Source organism: Cyprinodon tularosa, unplaced genomic scaffold (genome assembly GCF_016077235.1).
Source record: "Cyprinodon tularosa strain WSP-4 unplaced genomic scaffold, ASM1607723v1 ctg287, whole genome shotgun sequence".
In the NCBI taxonomy this organism is placed as follows: Eukaryota; Metazoa; Chordata; class Actinopteri; order Cyprinodontiformes; family Cyprinodontidae; genus Cyprinodon; species Cyprinodon tularosa.
The window spans coordinates 941620-962134 of NW_024038993.1; the positions used below are offsets into that span (position 1 = coordinate 941620).

The following is a 20515-nucleotide window of genomic DNA, read 5'->3' on the forward strand; positions in this document are numbered from 1 at the left end:
CTAAGGACATCCAGTCAATGCCCTCCTTGACATCAGTTAGGTTGTCTGTGAAGAAGCCCTAAAGGCCCAGTAATTCTCTCATTTTCTGCCTTCTAATAGCGCTAAGTGAACATTTCCATATTTGCAATTACCTGGACCTATTTGATATCATCCAAATTCCTCCTTTCGTAGATTAAAATGTGCACTAATTTCCTTCACACAGAGATTGAAGTGGAAGTAGTGTGATAGCGCCTGGAGCGTCCCTCCGTCGGCTTCCACCACACGGTGGCCCCCTGTCTCTCCTTCTCCACGCTCCTCCTCGCCTCCCCCGCTACCATAAAGCTCAGCCTCCCTCCACTAACACCGCCACCTCCTCCTCCTCCTCTCCTGCCTGCCTCTGTACTTCCACTCTTCTGATCTCGTCTCCCCATTCGCTCCGAGCCGCAGACGCTCCTCCAGCTCCGCGCAGCGCGCCGTGCGAACATGGTCGGCGGCTCCTGTGCTCGCAGGCTGGCCCGCCGCTCCCGGTCCGCCCTGATCGCAGCCCTCACGGTCCTGCTGGTGCAGACCCTCATTGTGTGGAACTTCAGCACCCTCGACTCCGGCGAAGAGGGAGAAAACGCAGGCTCCAGCGTGCGGGAGAAGAGGGAGCGGGTCGCTGGCAGACGAGCCGCCGGCAGCGACTATTTCCAGCGCGGAGTCCAGCAGCGGCAGCAGCATCTTCCTCCAGCTGGGAGGGGGGCGGCTCGCCTCATACAGCAGCCGGTAAGACAGCTGCTCTCTGGCCGTGTGGCCGCATCGCAATTTCGGTGTGAAGCACCTCATTGGGGGGGATGGAGCAGCCGGCAGGCTGGGTTAAACGCCCTGTGTTTGGGTCCATGTTTTCTGGAGACAAACGGGCCTCTGCATGGATTCATAATCATTGCATGGCTTTCTTTAAACAGAAATGATGAGCAAAATGCAAAGCATGCCGCCGTTTAGGCATCCAGTGCATCTGGAATGAAAGGACAGCCAAAGCAGAGTGAAATCAGTTAAGGGTATGTTTGGATCAAAAGGGTAAAAAGGAGAGAAAAATAAATAAATCCTTTTCTAAGACAGCAGCTGTGAAGATGCAGGCATTAGAGCTCCTGTCTGGGGTGGTAGTCATACCTGTCAGGGTCTATTTGGTGTTTCAGCTCTACAGTTTACGCACCGCTCAGCAGCACTGTCTCTGCAAAGCCAAACGGAAAGGTAACCTAATTTGCAGGGTTGGTTTTGATGAGCGCACAGGGATTAGAGTCTCCAAATTGAATATAAGAGACAGAACAAATCAGCTGGAGCTGTTTTATTTATATATTTTTTAGGATCCCATTCAGTCCTTTTAGATGTCATTGGTCCTTACTTTTTAATAACTTTGGCTGTGCTGCTTAGTATAAACCTGAAACCTTTTGGGTATTTTGATAGGACGTTTTCTTTGGTTTTATCTTGAAGTCTTTTATATATTCTGAATCAAATGGGGCAATCCATTCTAGCGGCTATATTTTTGAAGGCTGCAAATTTATTAATTTGCTTTGATTTTATTTGCAGTATGTCAAGTTTTAACTGTTTTCCTTTTACTAGAATATTTATTTTTAAATTTCTCAATTTGCATATATGGAATATATCAATTTAATCAAATACACAATGAAAACTAACTCTATCTAGAATATTTTTTATAAAAATTGAGCTCTTGAATTGTTGTTAAGCTGTTTTAAAGGATTAAGGAGCTGTGAGTTGTATTGCATTTCCCTTCACATGACAGCTATAAAATGATAACCTCTGATGGGTAAAGAAAACACCACAGTGATTATTTCCTCATCGGTCATGAAGTGATCACATGCTGCTAGGAGGTGGGATGTTTTAGGCTGCAGGTAAACATGAGGTCTTCAGATTTTATGTGTTAAAAGGAAAATTGTCAAGGATAAGGATTTTAAAAAGTCTGACATAACCTGAGCAGTAATGGCTGTGTCAGAGCATCTCCAAAACCACCAGCTCTTTTCGGTTGCTCTCAGTCTGCAGTGGTATCTAACTAATGTGGTCCAATGAAGGAACAGTGGAGAACCGGCGACAGGGAGATGGCTAATGTTAATGCACTTAGGGAACAAAGGCTGGCCCATGTTTTCTGAGCTGAGCCACTGCAGTAAATATTGCAGACGTTCTGATTAAAAGCAGTCAGATTACAGAGTGCATCACATTTTTTTTTTTTTTTTGGTGTATGAGAGTAAATAACTGGAAATCAGACATGTTTTGCCTGCCTGCCGGCACCGGTCATTTAAGTGCAGGTAGGAAGAGCTCTAGCTTAAACGTGGATATTATGCGTGTAATACAACCTCCTGGAGCTCCTGCAGATGTACAGACCTGGAAAAAATAAACAGTTTGGGATCAAAGTCAAGGCGAGGAGGCTTTTTTTTGAGTCACTTAGACTTCAATATTTTTGTTAGACTCCTACATGGTTATGCTTCTCAGCGTGCTTTTATCTGGTACACCAGCCTATTCTTTATTCAAATCTTGAGGGAAATTAGGAGAAATTACAGCACATTAGGGAGTTGTTATGATGCGCTGCATTGAATTACTGTGCTGCACATGAATTACATAACTGCTACTCCAGATTAGTTATGTCAGAACCTTTTCATGCTGCATTGATGCTGATTTCTTCAGTTGTGTTTCATTGTTAAAACAACCCCCTAAGAGGGGCTTTTTTATCTTTGGGACTGGGGCACTTTCTTCTGTTTGTGGAACGTTAAATCACCTTGTGAAAGAAATGCACCGATCAAGCATTTCCAGGCCAATCATAATTTCTGGTTAACTGTCTGGTCTCATCCACTAATTCCAGTTATTGATTTTAATGATTATATAAAAAAACAGGGCTTTCCTGGTCCATGATGATTCATCCAATATTGAGAGAGTATTGATATAGAAAAGGATGGAAATGTACTGCAAGTCTTTCAATGGAAGCTGCATTTTAAAGTCAGATATAAAAACAAATATTTGAGATTATCTGCACTTATGAACCAAAGTATCCATTACTTTTTTATTAAACTAAATAAAAAATGTATTAAAATACACAGTGTAGTTAATTTGTTTGTAGATGAAAACCTGCAGGAATGTTTGTTAATTTAATTATTTTTAAATTTTTTTTAGGATTTACTTGGTCAATTAAGAGAAAGTTGTCAGTTCCAAGCACTGCGATTAATCAGTTAATCTTTTATATTATGTAGATTTTTCACCATTTGTTTATCATTGCTCAAAAACGGAAAATTAACTACTATCCAGCTGATTGATTAGGATATGATGATGATTTTTAAAAATCTCCACTCTGTGATTATCTGTTTTGAGTGGATGGGGGGAAATCATACAACTCCAGTCTCTGACCCACACTGTTTACTTATACCCCCAGGTTCAACATACACATCCTCTCCCCTACCAAATCACTCCTTTTTCATTCCTTTTTAATTCTAAGCCCGTGTGTCTGAGAGTGTTTGCTAGCTGGCAAGCCTGCCTTGCCTTGTGTAAGACTGACGCACAAGTACCAACTGATGCTATATGAGGCAATGCATCTGAGGGAAGGATGAGCAGAATTTGATCTGGAACAGAATGAGCCAGGAGCCAGACTTTGACAATAGGGAGCATTTCTACACGATAACTTGTGTTACAGGGGAAAATTATGCATATATTTAGATGCATCATCCCAGCAGGCAGAAACCACAGCTGCCATTAGAGTCTGTTTCTGTTGCTTTTGAGAGAAATGCTCTTTGAAGATTGCAGACAATTGTTTTTATTCTTAGAGCTGTCTGTTTGCAGCTTCACTACTTAAAAACTCTGAGCTGGTGACTTTGACTACCTGTTGAACATCTATCATCTCCCAAAAGTTCCATATCTATTAATTAGGCTTTTGTCTCTTGTCTCTCACCTCAAATCATTTATTACAAGTCTTAATGTCACAATTATCATTAAGAGGCTTCTAAGGGTGGGGCTGAAGAAACTTGCCCACAGCAGCAGATTGGAGAAAAGCTTTGAAAAGCTTCACATCTGGCCATCAGCTTTTTCTTTCCCTCTGCCCCAGCCCTCATATTCTATCATGACACCCCCACCCCCCACCCCCCTGCCCAGCAGGAGTTTAAAGCTAACATCCGTTGTAAAGACTTTCCCCTTAGTCATGGTAAAAATGGAAAAGTTACCTCTGATGTACATGTTTTCCATTGCATCAGGTTTTCCAAATGGTTTTCTATGGCAATGAATGCATCGCAAACCATCTGGTCCAGTGTGGATTTGACTCTTCTCCCTAAACTTTTCCACAGGAACTTAATAACACATGTCCTACCTCACCACAAGTAATTATTAGTTATCATATAAGGATGCTAGTTATTTTTCCAGAGCAAACTAAGCCAGATACTTGTAAGGTGCAGGGTTGGTCTCTAAAGGATTGGCTTTATTCTTTTACTAAACCTAGTGAAGCACAAAACTGTACTTAAATATGTGTAGATGTTTTTATCTTCTCTGTACTTTTAATATATTTTTTTATCTCTGTGAAAATATACCTGATAGAAACAACAATTCTGAAAATGTGTATCTTGATTTCTTGCCAGCGATAACTACAGTTACAACCCTTGTAATGGGACTTTAGCTTCACCGTGGAGGAGTTTAGACAGGGTCCACTTTGGAGAATTGCTGTGGATAGACTTTAACTAGAACAATTCAAAATATGATCATCGCTCTGCTGCAAACTCTAAGTGTTTTTGAGTTTAAGAAAGCTCAAAAAATGATGGCAATATGACAGCTTATGGTTCTTAAATGAGTAGAGTGAGGTCTGCAGTGCTTTAGATGTTCTTCTAGGTTATTATTTAATCTCATGGATGATTTGTTGCTTAATTTTTGTCAGCCAGGTGCTACAAAAGCATTTAACTTTGTTCTGTTTTTTTGTCATTTGTGAATAAAGACACCCACCACACTTAGCTGGAGATCTAAGCTACTAGAGATCAGTGATTTTGCTTCTCATCTGTTCTGAAATCTGTTTAGACTTAGAAATATTTTGTTTCCTTGAAATGAAGTTGTTTCTTGATTCTATCAGTCTGGCTGTAATCAGGCCACGACATGACCAACGTGGTTTTTTTAACTGTATTGACCTGATCTTATATTAGATTTTTAGGTCTGTCCTTTTAACCCCTCTTTTTCCACGTGTCTCTAAACTTCCCAAAACAAAGCACAGGAGATCACTACCTCTGTCCTAAAAGTTTGTTTAACCTCAAGGGTGGACAGAAGAAATGTTGTGCTTTATGTTCAGATTTGTTTTTAGGCCAACGAAATGGAACTGAGGGAATTGGATAACTGTGGGGATACCCTCTAGACCGCAAGCAATGAAATGACAGCATTTGTTAAGATCCAGACAAACTTTTACCCAATGTCCGTATTCAATGTAAATTTGATTCTTGGTTCTTGGTACTGCAGTTGATTTGTTTGATTGTTTTTTTCCCCCTTAAACAGATATTTAATCAGTGCAAATATAAAAGTCTCCTTTTATATATCGGATGAAAAGAATGTTGTTGACATTTTTTTTTCTATTTCAAATATGACTTCACAATATCATAAAATCATACCATGTTATATTTATGGGTAAAAATTTGTGTTGCACAGATACCCATACCAGTAACGGGCACGGCCCTAATGCAGCACTAAAATGTTGGTATCAATACCGACGAGTAGCAACAAATAGGGCACTGATACCATTTTGAGAGCCAAAAGTTTATTCATTATTGTCACCCATTCCAGGTAGGCAATAAAATGTTCTACTGGATTCACTTTGTATTAGTCTTTTTCCTGCTTCACAAAGGTAGGCAGCAGCTTGAAAAAGCCATGATGGCAATTATTTTACATCCAAGTAGTATGCAGTTCTTCATATATATACACGCACACATACATTTCAAACAGATGGAATCGGTATTGTATCCGCATCCGCCAATACTGCACAGCCAGATATCGGGTATCAGGGCCAAAAAATGGCATTGGCGCTACACTAGTAAAATCACAATGAGCACATCAGAATAAATACATCACAATGTTGCTGTATTTCTCCTTGCTCTGTATGCTAACACCCCTGGATCATTAGCATCTATAGCACAGTCATCTATTTCAGAGAGGGCCATCTTCTTCAGGGAGACTCCATTCTTCAGGTTAAATGTTACATTTGCACATTGCATGGATGCACACACTTAGAGGATAGTTGCCAACAATAAATTCATCCTTAACAACCAATTGCAGACACTTAACATTGTGATGCCACATAAAACACTTATATCTGTTGAAGAAGCTCACATTTGCAATAAAATATAGATTTTAGTCTTACCGAACCTCCATTGAAAACTGTTTTATTTTATTTTTTTAAACAACAAAGGTCATGTAAATGACCCAATATTTAAAAAACCTGGTACCTATAAGCTTTTTTTCCACCGTCCATTTCTGGATTAAGACAGTATAATAGATGACTGGATACATATTTTATCCAAACTTCAGACATTTTATGAGCAAGTGAGATTTGAGAGGGTCAAACTTTAAATGAACAGATTGAACTGTGACCCAAATACAGAAGGGTTATTGTTGCTTTCAATGATGCAAAGTCTACATCTTTCGGAACTGTGTGCTTCATTCCCTTAGGATTTGTCCTCCAACCACATTAGCAAAATGATTCATCGTGGCATGTCTATGATCACAGTACTGAGTCACACTGACACATGGATAGACCACGCTCTCATTTAGAAATGATCATTTTGGCCTTCCTTGGGAGAATAGTTTCAGTTTGCTGTGTGGAAATTTTTTAGCAATGGGAGATAAAGTCAACCCGGTCTTCATACAAACGCTGCATGTTTTGAGCTCAAATTAAAAAAATCAAGATGTATTTTACATGTAGTTTGAGTTGTTTTCCTTTATAAGAGTACAGTTTGCATTCTCCTAATTAATAGTTATTGTTAACAGCAGAAGTTACACACTAAAAAAACAAAAAAACAGCCCTAAAATGGATTGCCAGTCCCTCTAAAATAGTTTGAAGGAAACCATCATTCTTGCTATGCAACTTGTTAATACCTGGTGGTAAAAAAAAAAAAAAACACTTCTCAGATTTAGTGTGGTTAGTAGCGGTTAGCAAATACCATTTTTAATACTCTGCATTTTCTTTCCAAATCAGAGCTATCCAAATATGAAGATCAGAGAAATGTCATTGGGATTGAGTTAACTACTGCCATACTAATAATAAAAAACCCTCGATAATCATGAAAAAACAAAAACATTGATTTTTTATTTAAGCTTTTAGGCTTTTAGCATTTCTGAGATTCAGTTAAAAAGTAATTGGAAACCACTTTTTCAATAACATAAACAAGGATGTTGACGCGTAAGTGTTTGGCAGCAGCCAAATTCTGTTTGTGTTTTTTGAGATGATCAGCTTTGGAAGGCAATTTATCTTTTATTAAAATAAATTATTGAAAATAAGTCTTCTTTTTTTATGAAGAACCCTTTTCTTTAACTCTTATTTCTTGAATGAAGGAAGGAGGGGTGGTCAGCTGTTCGATGTTGAGTCGAATGTGTGTTGCCTGGGTTCCTTAGTTCCTCTAGCTTTTTCAGGAGCTCATCAATATCCTTTGGCTTTTCCTGTTTGTCTCCTTCACAGGAAGTAAACACAGGTTTAAATCAGCCATTGTGTTTCCATAGCACTAACCTGTTTAATTCAGAATGAAATAAAATAAAATAATTTATTAAATGAGGGAAACTGTTTGTGATGGTATAAAATGTCAGTCTTCTGGGAGGACTTCTTAGCCATCAAATAAGCCGCTGAAAGAGAGGGAAGAAAATAAGTTTCTGCATCGCTGCTGATGAAGATGATCTAGTTAAAGTTGTTAGTACCTATTTGATATATTTAAATGAATAATAGGATGAAAGCAAGCCACAACACAGCAGTAGCTTTATCTCTGGGTTGCTTACACATAAAAACAAAGGAACATTTCAGATGGGCCTAGTCAAATCCCAAGTTTAATTCCATTAAATATGCTGTGAAAAAAATGATCAGGGAACGTATGCTTCAATCCCTCCACTGATGTTAGTTTAAAACAAGTTTGCTAAGGCGAATGGACAAAGTTCCTGGTCATATAAAAGAGACCTTACAAGTTACCTTCATTTCTCTCTGGCAGTTGCTGGTCTAAGAGGGGCATCACCAGTTGTGAGAATTGGCGCAAAATTAGTTTTAAAGGAGAGGAATTTTGGTTTAAATAACTTGAAATGTAAATTGTCATTATTTAAAAGCTTCCTCCTAATTTTTTTCAGGTTAACTTTGTCCTTTACGGAGATGTGTTTGAAATCTTAATGTGGTGAGTAAGCAAAAACAGAAGAAATAAGTAAAGCAAACCTACTATTTCCCAACACTGCAGTTATACACTATAGTCAGACTTGATGCCATCTAGAGTGATATGCTATTTCTTTGAAGTATAAATAAATAAATAGTGATTTCATCTTTTTAAACAGATTAGGGCTGCAACTAAAGATTATTTTGCAAATTGGTTAATCTGTCGATTATTTTTTTGATTAATCAATTAATAATAGGATAGCCAAAGATTCCTTAAAGAAGACCTTTATTGTAATTAAACCAGTTTTTTTTTTTCTTAATTACAAAATGTTTATATGTTTTTTTACAACTGCTCAAGGTGGATTCCTCTGTCAGCTGCAGGATGTTCCAGAGTCTCCACGCTCCAGTTAACAATTAATCGATTACTAAATTAGTTGATGATTTTTTAAATAATCAATTAATCCCGATTATTTAGATTAATATTTTAATCTCTTTAAACAGACAGCATTTGATCTCAGCCAACATATCAGCTGGGACACACTCACTCCTTATCTAAGGCGGAGAATATGAAGCTTGCAAACCAAGCTTAATATTAGACTAATCATCATTCTTCTCCATTCATTTGAACAATTTGTTGCTTCTTACTGAATCTGGCAGATCCAACCAGTGCAGCATATTTTACTAAAGTGAAACAAAAGCCTGCCATTGTCTGGTGTGACATTTTTAATGGTGTCATTATTTAAGGGCCGGCATTTTCATTTATAATGAAAGGGATTTCAGTCACTCTGTAATAAAGCCGCCCCCCCCCACCTTTCCCACATGTCAAGTCCACTTCATTCTCACATTGCCATTCCTGGGGGTGCCGTTTGTTCCTGCTCGGCTTCATGCACCAGTCACTGTCAGCTCAGGGTTTCGTAACACATCAAAGCCACTCTTGAGTGGTGATTGGCATTTAAATTGGCTCTCCCAAAAAGTAAATTGTTCTGACATGATCGTGAGCTTTTCCTGCTTTAAACAGATCTTTATACATACCTGATTACAGTTCGGGAAAAACTCCCAAAGAGACTCTGTGTGATTTTAAAACTCTTAATTGCCCAATCTTTATAACAATAGCATGTTATTCTGTAAAAGTCTGCATCAGGGGGTAGAGTGTAGTGCAGCATGCCCGTCTATCAAAAACGTATTTTGATTTTCACACGGAGAGCTCCTTTTTCAAGTGTCATTAACCAGGGAGAGAGGTTGGGAACATATTCAGATCTAAAGGAAGAAGTGTGCACCTGAGAGACTTGAAAGAGACTTGCTGAAAACCTGAAATACTTTGATGCTGAACTGTAATTTGTACACATGACAGTGCCGTTCATTCCACAACTGGAAAAACATTTTATCATTACCATAATGCAAAAGCCCTGTCATGTTACTTCCCTAAGTCGATGCCACTAATGTGGAAACTGTCAGAAGTGTCAGTGTGGGGTCCTGAAATTGTGTGAAATGATGTGCAGAAAAACACAAGTTGTGTATCCATAGCGACTCTAACGCAACAAGACAGACTTCCCTGCTAGGCCCATTGTGCAGCACAGGTGTTGAATGGACTCTTCAGTGCACTGTGCATGCATGCAATGTATTTGCAGCGGAGGAAGACCCCTTTTTCTCTGTCTTTCTTCTGTTACTTTGCTGTCATTGTGTGACGAGACAACAGCTATTCAACAGGTGTTACACTGCTGAAAACACTACGCATGTCTTTGCAAACAGAAAACACAGGGGAGTGACTCACACAGTCCGGTCAATTATATTGACTCCTGCCTAGACGATGAGAGCAGCGCAGGCTCCATTACCATATTATGGTTAATAGGGCAAATGGATAACTGCAGCATCGAGTTAGGAGCAAAACAGTATGTGTCGGGGGTTTAACAGCAGAGGGTGTGCGCAGTTACTCTGCATTAAAGTGGTACGTGTTGCAGATGTGAGGAGGACTGCTACTGGTCTTCTTGGTGTTGGTTTTTCTTATTTGGACAGATGGTCATAATAGTCTGGAAAGAGATAAATAAATCACACTAGTTTTGCTTTTAGCAGAAACTGCTTAGAATTGTGTTTTAAAAGCTTTACTGTTTGATTAAAAGCAAACATTGGAAGTGGAATAGGTTTGGATTATGATTTAAAAATATTTTTGGTATGATCCCTGACTGCAGTCCTAAATGTTGTGCAGTTGCAGAGAAATGGGTCTCCTTTAAAACCATTGTGGTTCCGTTTGCATCATGCAGCTTCTTGTGCCATCCAGCTCTCAAAAAGGTATTCTAGTGTAAAGGATTCTACTGCAGATAATTGATGAAGATCTGTACATTCTATTTAGATTCAGTGCTGGTAAACGACCCCACATGAGTGCTTAGAGTTGCAATTGTTATGTTTCTGCAATAGTTTTCTTTTTTCCTCAGCTTCAGTGAGGTATAATTCCAATCAGCACACTAGAATCTGTGTGCACTTCAAGCTCAGTGTGGGGCCCTTGTGTGTCTGATCTCTAAAAATCAAAGATCATAACTACAGTTAATTTCTCTCCTCTCAAATCTACTCTAACAAAGCCCTATATTTAACATCAATTAAAGCTGCAACTCTGTCAAATATCCAATTGTGCACAAACACGCAATCCTCACACAATAACAGCTTCAGCCCAGTCATCTCTGCTGCTTCCCGCTTTCCTCGTACACACTCACCTTATCCTCGACCTTAAAAATGATTTAATTCTCTCTTGTTTTAAAACACGTAACGATATGAGAGTGTTAAAAACAACCTGCTGTTCATAATGTATAGCATCATATAATTGTGTTTATTTCTAAACAAGGCAAAACGTTTTTAAGCTTTTTTTTAGCCAGCTGACCAGCAGTGTATGGATGCATGCATCCCTGCATTTCTACAGAGCCAGAGATAAATTAGGCTCATTCAGTCTCTTTCTTTTGGTTTTGATTAAAATGACTTTAAACCTTTTTGAGGTTGGAAACCCTTATACGCCTTGATTATGATTATTTATTTTCTTGCTACCTAGTGTCAATGACCAAAATAGTTCTCATCTTTTCCACAATCACCAAACAGTACTGTTACTTAAGGAACATGGATCCATGTTTATCTGTGCACATCTCCATATATCTCTTCCCTGTTGCCACAGTGCGGAAACTACTACCTATCACTCAACTGGGATTAAGGTAACAGGGTTAGAAAACCACAGTTCAGCCCGACAACTCATGTTAAAATGCAATTATAAAGGAATATAGAATGAGGGTTAGTTTGACATCTTGGCCTCAGCTTCATCTTCTCATGTGGATGTTGCTAAAAATATCGAGTGATGATTATCTGCACTCCTGAACATGATCTGCTGTGTAGAAGGGGATTGAAAACAGTCTCTGACCTTGGAGCTTTTGGGTGGATGTTGAGGTGATGGAGAGGCTGGATCGCAGCAAACAAGCGAGAGCAGACAGACAGCAATAGAGTGGCTTGACATTAGGGCTGCAACAACGAATCGATAAAATCGATAAAAATCGACTTTTAAAAGCGTTGGCAACGAATTTCATCATCGATTAGTTGTGTCGCGCGATTAATGCGTCATCCGTGGCCGCCGTCATCACATCCACTTGACTGAAACGGGGAAAGAAAAAAAAAATACAGCAGAGCGAGTCAGCGCTGCAGGTGCAGTGTTGCCAACTCAGTGACTTTTCAGACCCCTCCAGCGACTATTTTTCAAAAAAGCGAATAGCGACAAATCTGGCGACTTTTTACGGTGTCACTGGCGGCTTTTGGAGACTCTTACGTGAAAGCATGTATCGTTCCTACTCTGCCGTGGAGCGCCTCCCCCCGCTCCCGCAGGAGTCCCTCTCAGCGCTGCAGTCAGAGCCGCAGGATGTTTACCCTCAACGTCCAGACTGCAAATGAAGCGCGCATGCACCGGGATTGACGGCGCAAATTGATCACAATAATTAAAATTGCCTGCGCTTTGTAAAGTGAAAAACTTTGTAACATGCAACTTTTGTCAAAACAAATGAACATGGCACGGAACCACCATGTTTGTTTGGTTTTAAAGTGGGGAAACGTAACGTTAGTTTCTCAGGTAGCTCATCTGATGCTTTCCTTACCGTGTTAGTAGGTTACAGACAGTGATAAGGTTGGCTACTTATTTTACTTTTAATTTCATCTGAATTAGCTTAAGCAGCGTTTATATTTACTTTATAAATAAATTAACTTGCAAATTATGAGGGCAAGGCTTTTAAAGTTTAAATCTTCTGGCAAAGATAAAGTAAAGAAGATCCTGCAATTTATGGAAGTAAAGCAGAATAAAATCCAGCAAGATCAGTAATATGTCAATTAATTATATGCCACATTTCCATGTAAATATCTGTCTTTGGAGGATGTGTTTTTTAGCACCCCTAGTTCTCTCATTTTTATTCCAAATACAATTTATAATTTGAAGCAACCTGTACTTGTGTGCTTGTTTGTTCTGTCTAAAGTGTTTATTATGGAATAAAGAGGTTAATATAAAAAAAATTTTTTGTCCGATTCATCGATTAATCGAAAAAATAATCGGCCGATTCATCGATTTTTAAAATAATCGTTAGTTGCAGCCCTACTTGACATGCAGAATGATACAGGAAACTGGCAGCTTAGATAGTTAGTGAAGACTAGTTAAATGCAAGCTAGTCCATAAAGGTGTTTTTTTTGTAAATTTACTTGCTGCAATTTAAGCAGCCAAATGTAGACTAGTAACATGAGCTGATAACCTGACTAATTAACCGACCAGCATCATCTTGTTTTGCTCGTGTTTCATTGGAGAAAAGGAGCAGATTTTTTTTTTAACCTCCACTGAGGTGGTTATGTATTTAGAAATTTGTATGTTCGTCTCTACGTGTACAGGATAACCTGAAAAGTTATGGACGGATTTTAATTACATTTTTATCATAGTTGCCCCTCATGCTAAGGACCAATCCATAAAATTTTGGTGATGATCCAGATCATAATCCAAATACAGGATTTTTTTCAGAGATTATCTAACGTTGGGAGATAGGGATATTTGGCAGAACAAGCAGTTCCCCAGTAAACCAGAGGATGGCAACAGTGAGTATTGACAGCCTTAGCATCGGACTCAAAAAAATCTGGAGGTATTTATACAAAAACACGAGGGAACATTGTTTTTTTGTTATCAGTATCAATTGAAAACTTCAATTTTTCGACAGAGGTGTGCCTCGCACCAAGAACAATTAAATTTGGGAATCATCCACATCATTTGCAAGTTTTAGCTGTAGGTGTAAATCACAATTTGGGGGGAAATTTGCTGCTTGATGGAGGTATGCTCTCTCTGTGATTTTCTAGTTTTTGATTTTTTTAATACTTTAATACTGCAAAATAAATGATGTCCTTGAAAATTTCATTGATATGAGTATTTCAATAAAAAAGAGGTATGTTTGATATATTTAAAGAGATTGTACTTTTTAAAATTTCTATCACTGTTGCTTACGCCTACTAAAAACTCAAATTCCAGTTTCTCACATTTATTAACAGTACATAAGATCTTGATCATAAAAAAAATAAGGCTTACTTTTTATATATTATGGGATACACAATCATGAGACTGTTGAGTTGACAGTTACCCAGGATACAGCCAAAGAAGGTGCATATTATGTGTGCTAATGGAAAGTTATTTGGAAGAAAAAAATGTGGTCGAAAAGAGATGCATAAGCAAAGATAATCTTAAGCTTAATCAATCCACTTGCCACGCAATTTTTTAGCAGCTATATGAACAACTCGTGCGTTTCTGTTTTCATTATTGCTTTAACACTGTTAAAAACAAAAAAAGATTTCAACAAAAGTTTTAACATTCTGTAAATCTCGTAATGCCTAATCTAACCCCAACCCTGATTCTCTGACAACCAACCATTCAATCCTGTTAAGATTCTAATTTCATTTAGAATAAAATACATTCACTTTCTAATTATATCACATAAATGGGGCGTTAAACAAATTTATTTAAAGAATTTAGCTACTTGAATAAAGGGATTTCATAGGAGCATAAAATATGGGAATTACTACAGCTAAAAAACAGCATGACTCTAACTTTCATTCATGCAGCACAATTAAAATCAATCAGCTTTTATGGTGCTGCTTCTTACTTATTTCTAGCAGTTTATTTAGAAGAGGATCTGGCATCTTTCCGGTAATGGTGCATAAAAAGTAAGTGAATTTTCATCTTTATGATGTTGTTTGTCAAGTTTGATGTGATGAGAGGCTGAGGGTAATGTGGCTAGAAGTGGCAGCCACATATCTGTTCTCTTGACGTTTCCTTTCTGTTTTTTTACTTTTCTTTTAGCGCTGATGACTTTCAGTATATCTAACATCTCTGCTGCGTCCCCTGCAGCATTCTCCATGAATACTTACAGTAGGTCATTAAAGAGTGTGGAGCATGCTTGTATTTCAACTGTAATAGTCGCATGTCATTGGTAAAGAGCTTGACTGCCCACTTCTCTGAAATCATTGCAGCGTTGCCTCTTTCTACCCCGATGACAGGGAACACGCTGATTCACATGTATTCAGTAGGAATGCACATGAACTTGTAATCACACCCACGCAGACTAATGATGCTGCGCACGGGCCGCTCCCTTGATGCTCTTTTCTCAACACATCATGCACTAATCTCAGTGTGTTCTGTTATCCTGAAGGGACAGGGAGGAAAACTATGGCAGAAAGCGAAAAGGCTGCATGGCTCTGCTGCAGACACACAGTCCGATGACATGTTGGCTGGGCAGACATAGAAGCGATCCGGCCTGTCAGGGAAAGCTTTTGTCCTTCCACTCCCGTGGAGCAAGAAGAGAGGAACTGACAGCAGTGCTTTTCTTCCTCTCCCTTCTCTTTTTTTTCCCTATTTTCCCTTCTTATTGCTACTGAAGCTGAATGCCAGAAAGCTCAGAATACTTGTCTCAGTGATTAGAGGGAGAGTGTGAGCAGAAGAAATAGGGAAAGTGAAAAGAAGGAAGAGAGAACACACAAAAAATAACTATATATATATATATATATATATATATATATATATATATATATATATATATATATATATATATATATATATATATATATATATATATGCAAGAAAGAGAAGAGCTGGAGGAAATATCATTGAAGGGGAGAAGAAAAGAAAAGATAAATGTCTTATCCTCCTTTCTACAAATCCGATATTGACTCAAATCCTGTCGTAATCCTGGAGGGGATCCCGTTTTTGGTGTGAAGGCTTGTTAGGGTTGCTTGGATATGGATATGACGTTGAAGACTTTTCCGCTAAACACACAGAGACCCGATTTTAAATAGTTTTTTTTATTTTTATTGTTGTACCTGTGAATGTTGGAAAACTGAATTAGAAAGGTACAGAATCAGTTCATGCTTCTATGTGGTTCCAGCATTTCCCAATAGGATACTTCTTATAGAATTTCTTCTATAAATGTTTGTAAGGGATGTTAACTTTTCCTATATCAGTGCACTTTCCCAGTTTGGAAAGTTGTGAAATTTCTTTGAGTCTTTTCCAGGTCTGGAATAAATATGGAAATAAAGACTAAGAAGCATTTCTTCTTATTTCCTTTTTCACTTTCTTCACATCCTTCTTAGTACGTCTTACTATTATTTTTATTGTCTCATTCCTTCCCCCCTTACTTTCATCCTACTCTTCTCTCCATTGTTACAGCCTTCCTACTTTCCTTTAAATGTGTCCTACTAACCTCCCTTCCTCTTTTTTTATGGTTCTCTATTTTCTATCTTGTCCTCCCTTCCCCAGTTGTCACCTGCCTCCCCTCTGTCCTTCTCTCCTACCTACTTTAATGCCATGCTTTCTTCTTTCCTTGCTTATCTCCTTCTAACCTCCATCCTTCCAGTGCATCTCTGTAAGAAGGCTTTGCTCTGGTAAATAGAAAATGTCAGGTAATTGTACAAATTACCAGTACATAGCTTTTACAAAGCAGATAATGTGTAAGGTTGAATTTTTAACTCTGTTTGTAGGAAATAGAGTAAGAATTATATTCACTTCTTGAATTTAAAAGATTAGACAAAATGCAGCATTTGGATGATTTTTGATGATTATTTGTGGAAAAAAATGATAATTTTTGAAAGTGATTATATCATCTTTAATTTCTGTGATTGCCTGAAGAAAATACACCATATTGCCAAAAGTATTTGCTCACCTGCCTTGACTCACATATGAGCTTAAGTGACATCCCGTTCCTAATCCATAGGGTTCAATATGACGTCGGTCCACCCTTTGCAGCTAGAACAGCTTCAACTCTTCTGGGAAGGCTGTCCACAAGGTTTAGGAGTGTGTTTATGGGAATTTTTGACCATTCTTCCAGAAGCGCATTTGTGAGGTCGCACACTGATGTTGGACGAGAAGGCCTGGCTCTCAGTCTCCGCTCTAATTCATCCCAAAGGTGTTCTATCGGGTTGAGGTCAGGACTCTGTGCAGGCCAGTCAAGTTCATCCACACCAGACTCTGTCATCCATGTCTTTATGGACCTTGCTTTGTGCACTGGTGCACAGTCATGTTGGAAGAGGAAGGGGCCAGCTCCAAACTGTTCCCACAAAGTTGGGAGCATGGAATTGTCCAAAATGTCTTGGTATGCTGAAGCATTCAGAGTTCCTTTCACTGGAACTAAGGGGCCAAGCCCAGCTCCTGAAAAACAACCCCACACCATAATCCCCCCTCCACCAAACTTTACACTTGGCACAATGCAGTCAGACAAGTACCGTTCTCCTGGCAACCGCCAAACCCAGACCCGTCCATCAGATTGCCAGATGGAGAAGCGCGATTCGTCACTCCAGAGAACGCGTCTCCACTGCTCTAGAGTCCAGTGGCGGCGTGCTTTACACCACCGCATCCGACGCTTTGCATTGCACTTGGTGATGTATGGCTTGGATGCAGCTGCTCGACCATGGAAACCCATTCCATGAAGCTCTCTGCGCACTGTTCTTGAGCTAATCTGAAGGCCACATGAAGTTTGGAGGTCTGTAGTGATTGACTCTGCAGAAAGTTGGCGACCTCTTCGCACTATGCGCGTCAGCATCCGCTGACCCCGCTCCGTCAGTTTACGTGGCCTACCACTTCGTGGCTGAGTTGCTGTCGTTCCCAAACACTTCCATTTTCTTATAATACAGCTGACAGTTGACTGTGGAATATTTAGGAGCGAGGAAATTTCACGACTGGATTTGTTGCACAGGTGGCATCCTATCACAGTTCCACGCTGGAATTCACTGAGCTCCTGAGAGCGACCCATTCTTTCACAAATGTTTGTAAAAACAGTCTGCATGCCTAGGTGCTTGAATTTATACACCTGTGGCCATGGAAGTGATTGGAACACCTGATTCCAATAATTTGGATGGGTGAGCAAATACTTTTGGCAATATAGTGTATGTCTGGCACATATACATTATTTAAATATATGGGTTGATTATTTACTTGAAAGGATCGTGTTTGTTTCATGGATTGTTTCTCAAACACTGTCATAACTGCTTATTTGAGCCTTTAGGTAAAATATGCGCGCATGATTTCTGTAGACCTTCTTGCTAATTGTGATCATGCCAGTTTACTTGTAAACTAATCACCATGGTACCATGGTCATTAGGGAAGGACTTTACTTCACAATCAAGTAATTTAAATTCAGTTTATTTATATAGTGCCATTTCACAACACATGTAATCTCATGGCACTTTACAGGGACGATTTAACCAGTCATATTGGGTAAATTTTTTCTATCTTAGGAAAAGCAGCCAATTGCATTGACTCATTGACTCGAAGGCAATCCCTCACACCAAATATGCTTGTAGCAACAGTGGAGAAGAAAACTCTCTTTTAACAGGAATAAACCTCCAGCAGAACCAGGCTCAGTGTGAGCGGCCATCTGCCGAGGCCGACTGGGGTTCAAGGAGACAGAAACAGGCATACAGAAAGAAGCAGAGATACAAAACGGAACTTTAAACCAGCCCCACATGCGTCCAGGAAACACAGCCAGGCAGACGAGCTCCGAGCCAACTCCCATTTGGGAGGATGAAAAGAGCACATCAAGCCAGTCACAGTCAGAGAAACAGGATTACACTGAAAAACAGGCTAATCTTGAACATTTTTAAACAAAGCTGTTGATGGCAGCAGCACAGATTATATTTCTCTCTGTGATTATTATTCTCACTTTTAGTTTACTAAACTCTCTAATGCTTCTTAGTCACAGCAGTCTGTTAGCAGCTAGCTTAAAGTATGGGTTTGATTGGCTTTAATCCATAATAATCAAATTTAAAATAAATCACATGACTGTCTGTGCCTAATCTATGATGCATTGCTTTCATTTTCTGAATTGAGTTGCTGGAATAAATTCCCTTTTAACTGATATTCCAACTTATTTAGAGGCACCTTTCTAAGATTATAGACAGTTTTAGATTAATATTTATTCATGTATTTAACCATGCACTTCCAGCATCCTCTTCAGCATCGTTCTCCACTAAAGAAACTTGCACAGAATAGTAAAAATTGTAAAATATTCCCCCTTCTGAGTCAGAAAAGCACTCAGAGACCAATTACAAACACAATCACGTTCGTGCCTCCAAAGACACACACACAAAGATCTCAATCATCCTCTTCCTCCTCTCTCAGCTCATGCATAACATCTCTGCTTACCACCTGAATAGCTGCTCTTCAGTATTCATGTTAGGACAAGTCGGAAAGCTCGCACTCATTACAGAGCAGGTGTTTTTTTCTCCATCAGTGATGCATTTACGTCCCGGCTGTTCTTTCCTGTCTGCCTCTACTTTGTCGACAGCTACGAGAGCGGAGAGCTCATGTGGTCTTAATGCTGGCATTAACGCTGGCATGTTTGTACACCTTGACTACTTCCTCTCCTTTATCATCCGCTTTACCTCCTCTTCCTTCTCCTCCTCTACCTCCTTGAGTATTTCATGACACCGCTGAGACGTTCAGCGGCGCTCCAGATGCCGCAGGTCCTTCAAATCAGCCTCAATGAGAAGCCCCACAGAGGCCTGTGGCAGCCAGGGAGAAATTGTGGTGTAATTGAGCTGCGTGATAATAATACGGTCTTCTCTCTGATTTCCTAACAGCAGAGAATCATCAACACCATCATCATCGTGCCATCACATCATCACTTTCACTCTGCTGCTGCCGCTGCCATTGGACCTGACCTGCTCTTTCGCTTCAATCTCTCACTTTCTCGTCAATTGCTTTCACGGCACATTCTTTGTTTCTATTTCTGCTCCCCTGCTCTTCTCTCACTCTGCTCTCAGACAAGCTCATCCAAATGTCTTTCCAGTTTCTGTTTCATTGCATCGGCTGGCGTGCCTCGGAGGTGTAGGCTACAGAAATTACAATGCTTGGATTGGCTTGTTGGTGAGTGAAAGCAGAGAGGGCAGAGGAACAGAAGATAATTAGGAGGGGCAATGGTTTCAGTGAGATACCAAAGTTCTTTCTGGCTGCTTTTCTGCTTTTTCCTTGACTGACTTGTATGTTTGAAAGGTCTGAGGTTACAAAAATACAAAGCTCAGAGCGTAATGCCTTCTACAAGAAAAACCCTGAGCTGTTTGAAGAGAGACATTTCTTTTTTTATTTCTTTTTTGGCTTTCTGCTTAACAACCTCACAATTTCTGATGCATTTCGAAATTGTTGCCCAGCTGCTGGTTTGGTTGGAAAGACTTACAGACCTCTTAGCTCAGACTGCTGGCTTCGTGAGCCAGCCAATCCATGAGCAGAACAGTCCTGGCGACTGGTGGAGGCTGCAAAGATTTTCTCTTGTGCAACTTCAGCAGTCTATCTTAATGCTCTTCTGAAGAAATTTGTAGCGAAAACAGAAAAAGCAATCCACTGAACTGCTGGTTTACCACCTGCTATCAAAATGATCTCAAAGTTACTTTATTTACTTTAATAAAGTTTACTTTATTAGAGTCACAGAATGCTGAAATTTGTACTTCACTGTAATTAGCTCTTTTCATGTCTATTTTTTAGCTGTTAGAAATAAAAATAAAAATAATCGATTAATCGTTAAATGGAGTATATAGACTCTAAAACATGTCTTTAGCTGACAAAGCAACCCACTTAGAGCACTAATTATATCAAAATTTACAAAAATATGTTAACAGTTTGTATTTAAGATGAAAAAAACTTTTTCGTCTGTCAATATGTTCAATCCAGAA

General features: G+C 39.2%; 1 protein-coding gene across 1 annotated transcript in view; it reads left to right on the forward strand.

The window, feature by feature from the left end:
- Positions 1-350: 350 nt before the first annotated feature.
- The window catches only part of LOC119787083 (xylosyltransferase 1-like), a 122422-nt gene continuing 102257 nt past the window's right edge, over positions 351-20515 (forward strand). The window contains exon 1 of the mRNA XM_038290713.1: positions 351-744. Coding sequence (XP_038146641.1) covers positions 463-744 — 282 coding nt within the window. The 5' untranslated portion in view covers positions 351-462. The remainder of the gene's footprint in view (positions 745-20515) is intronic.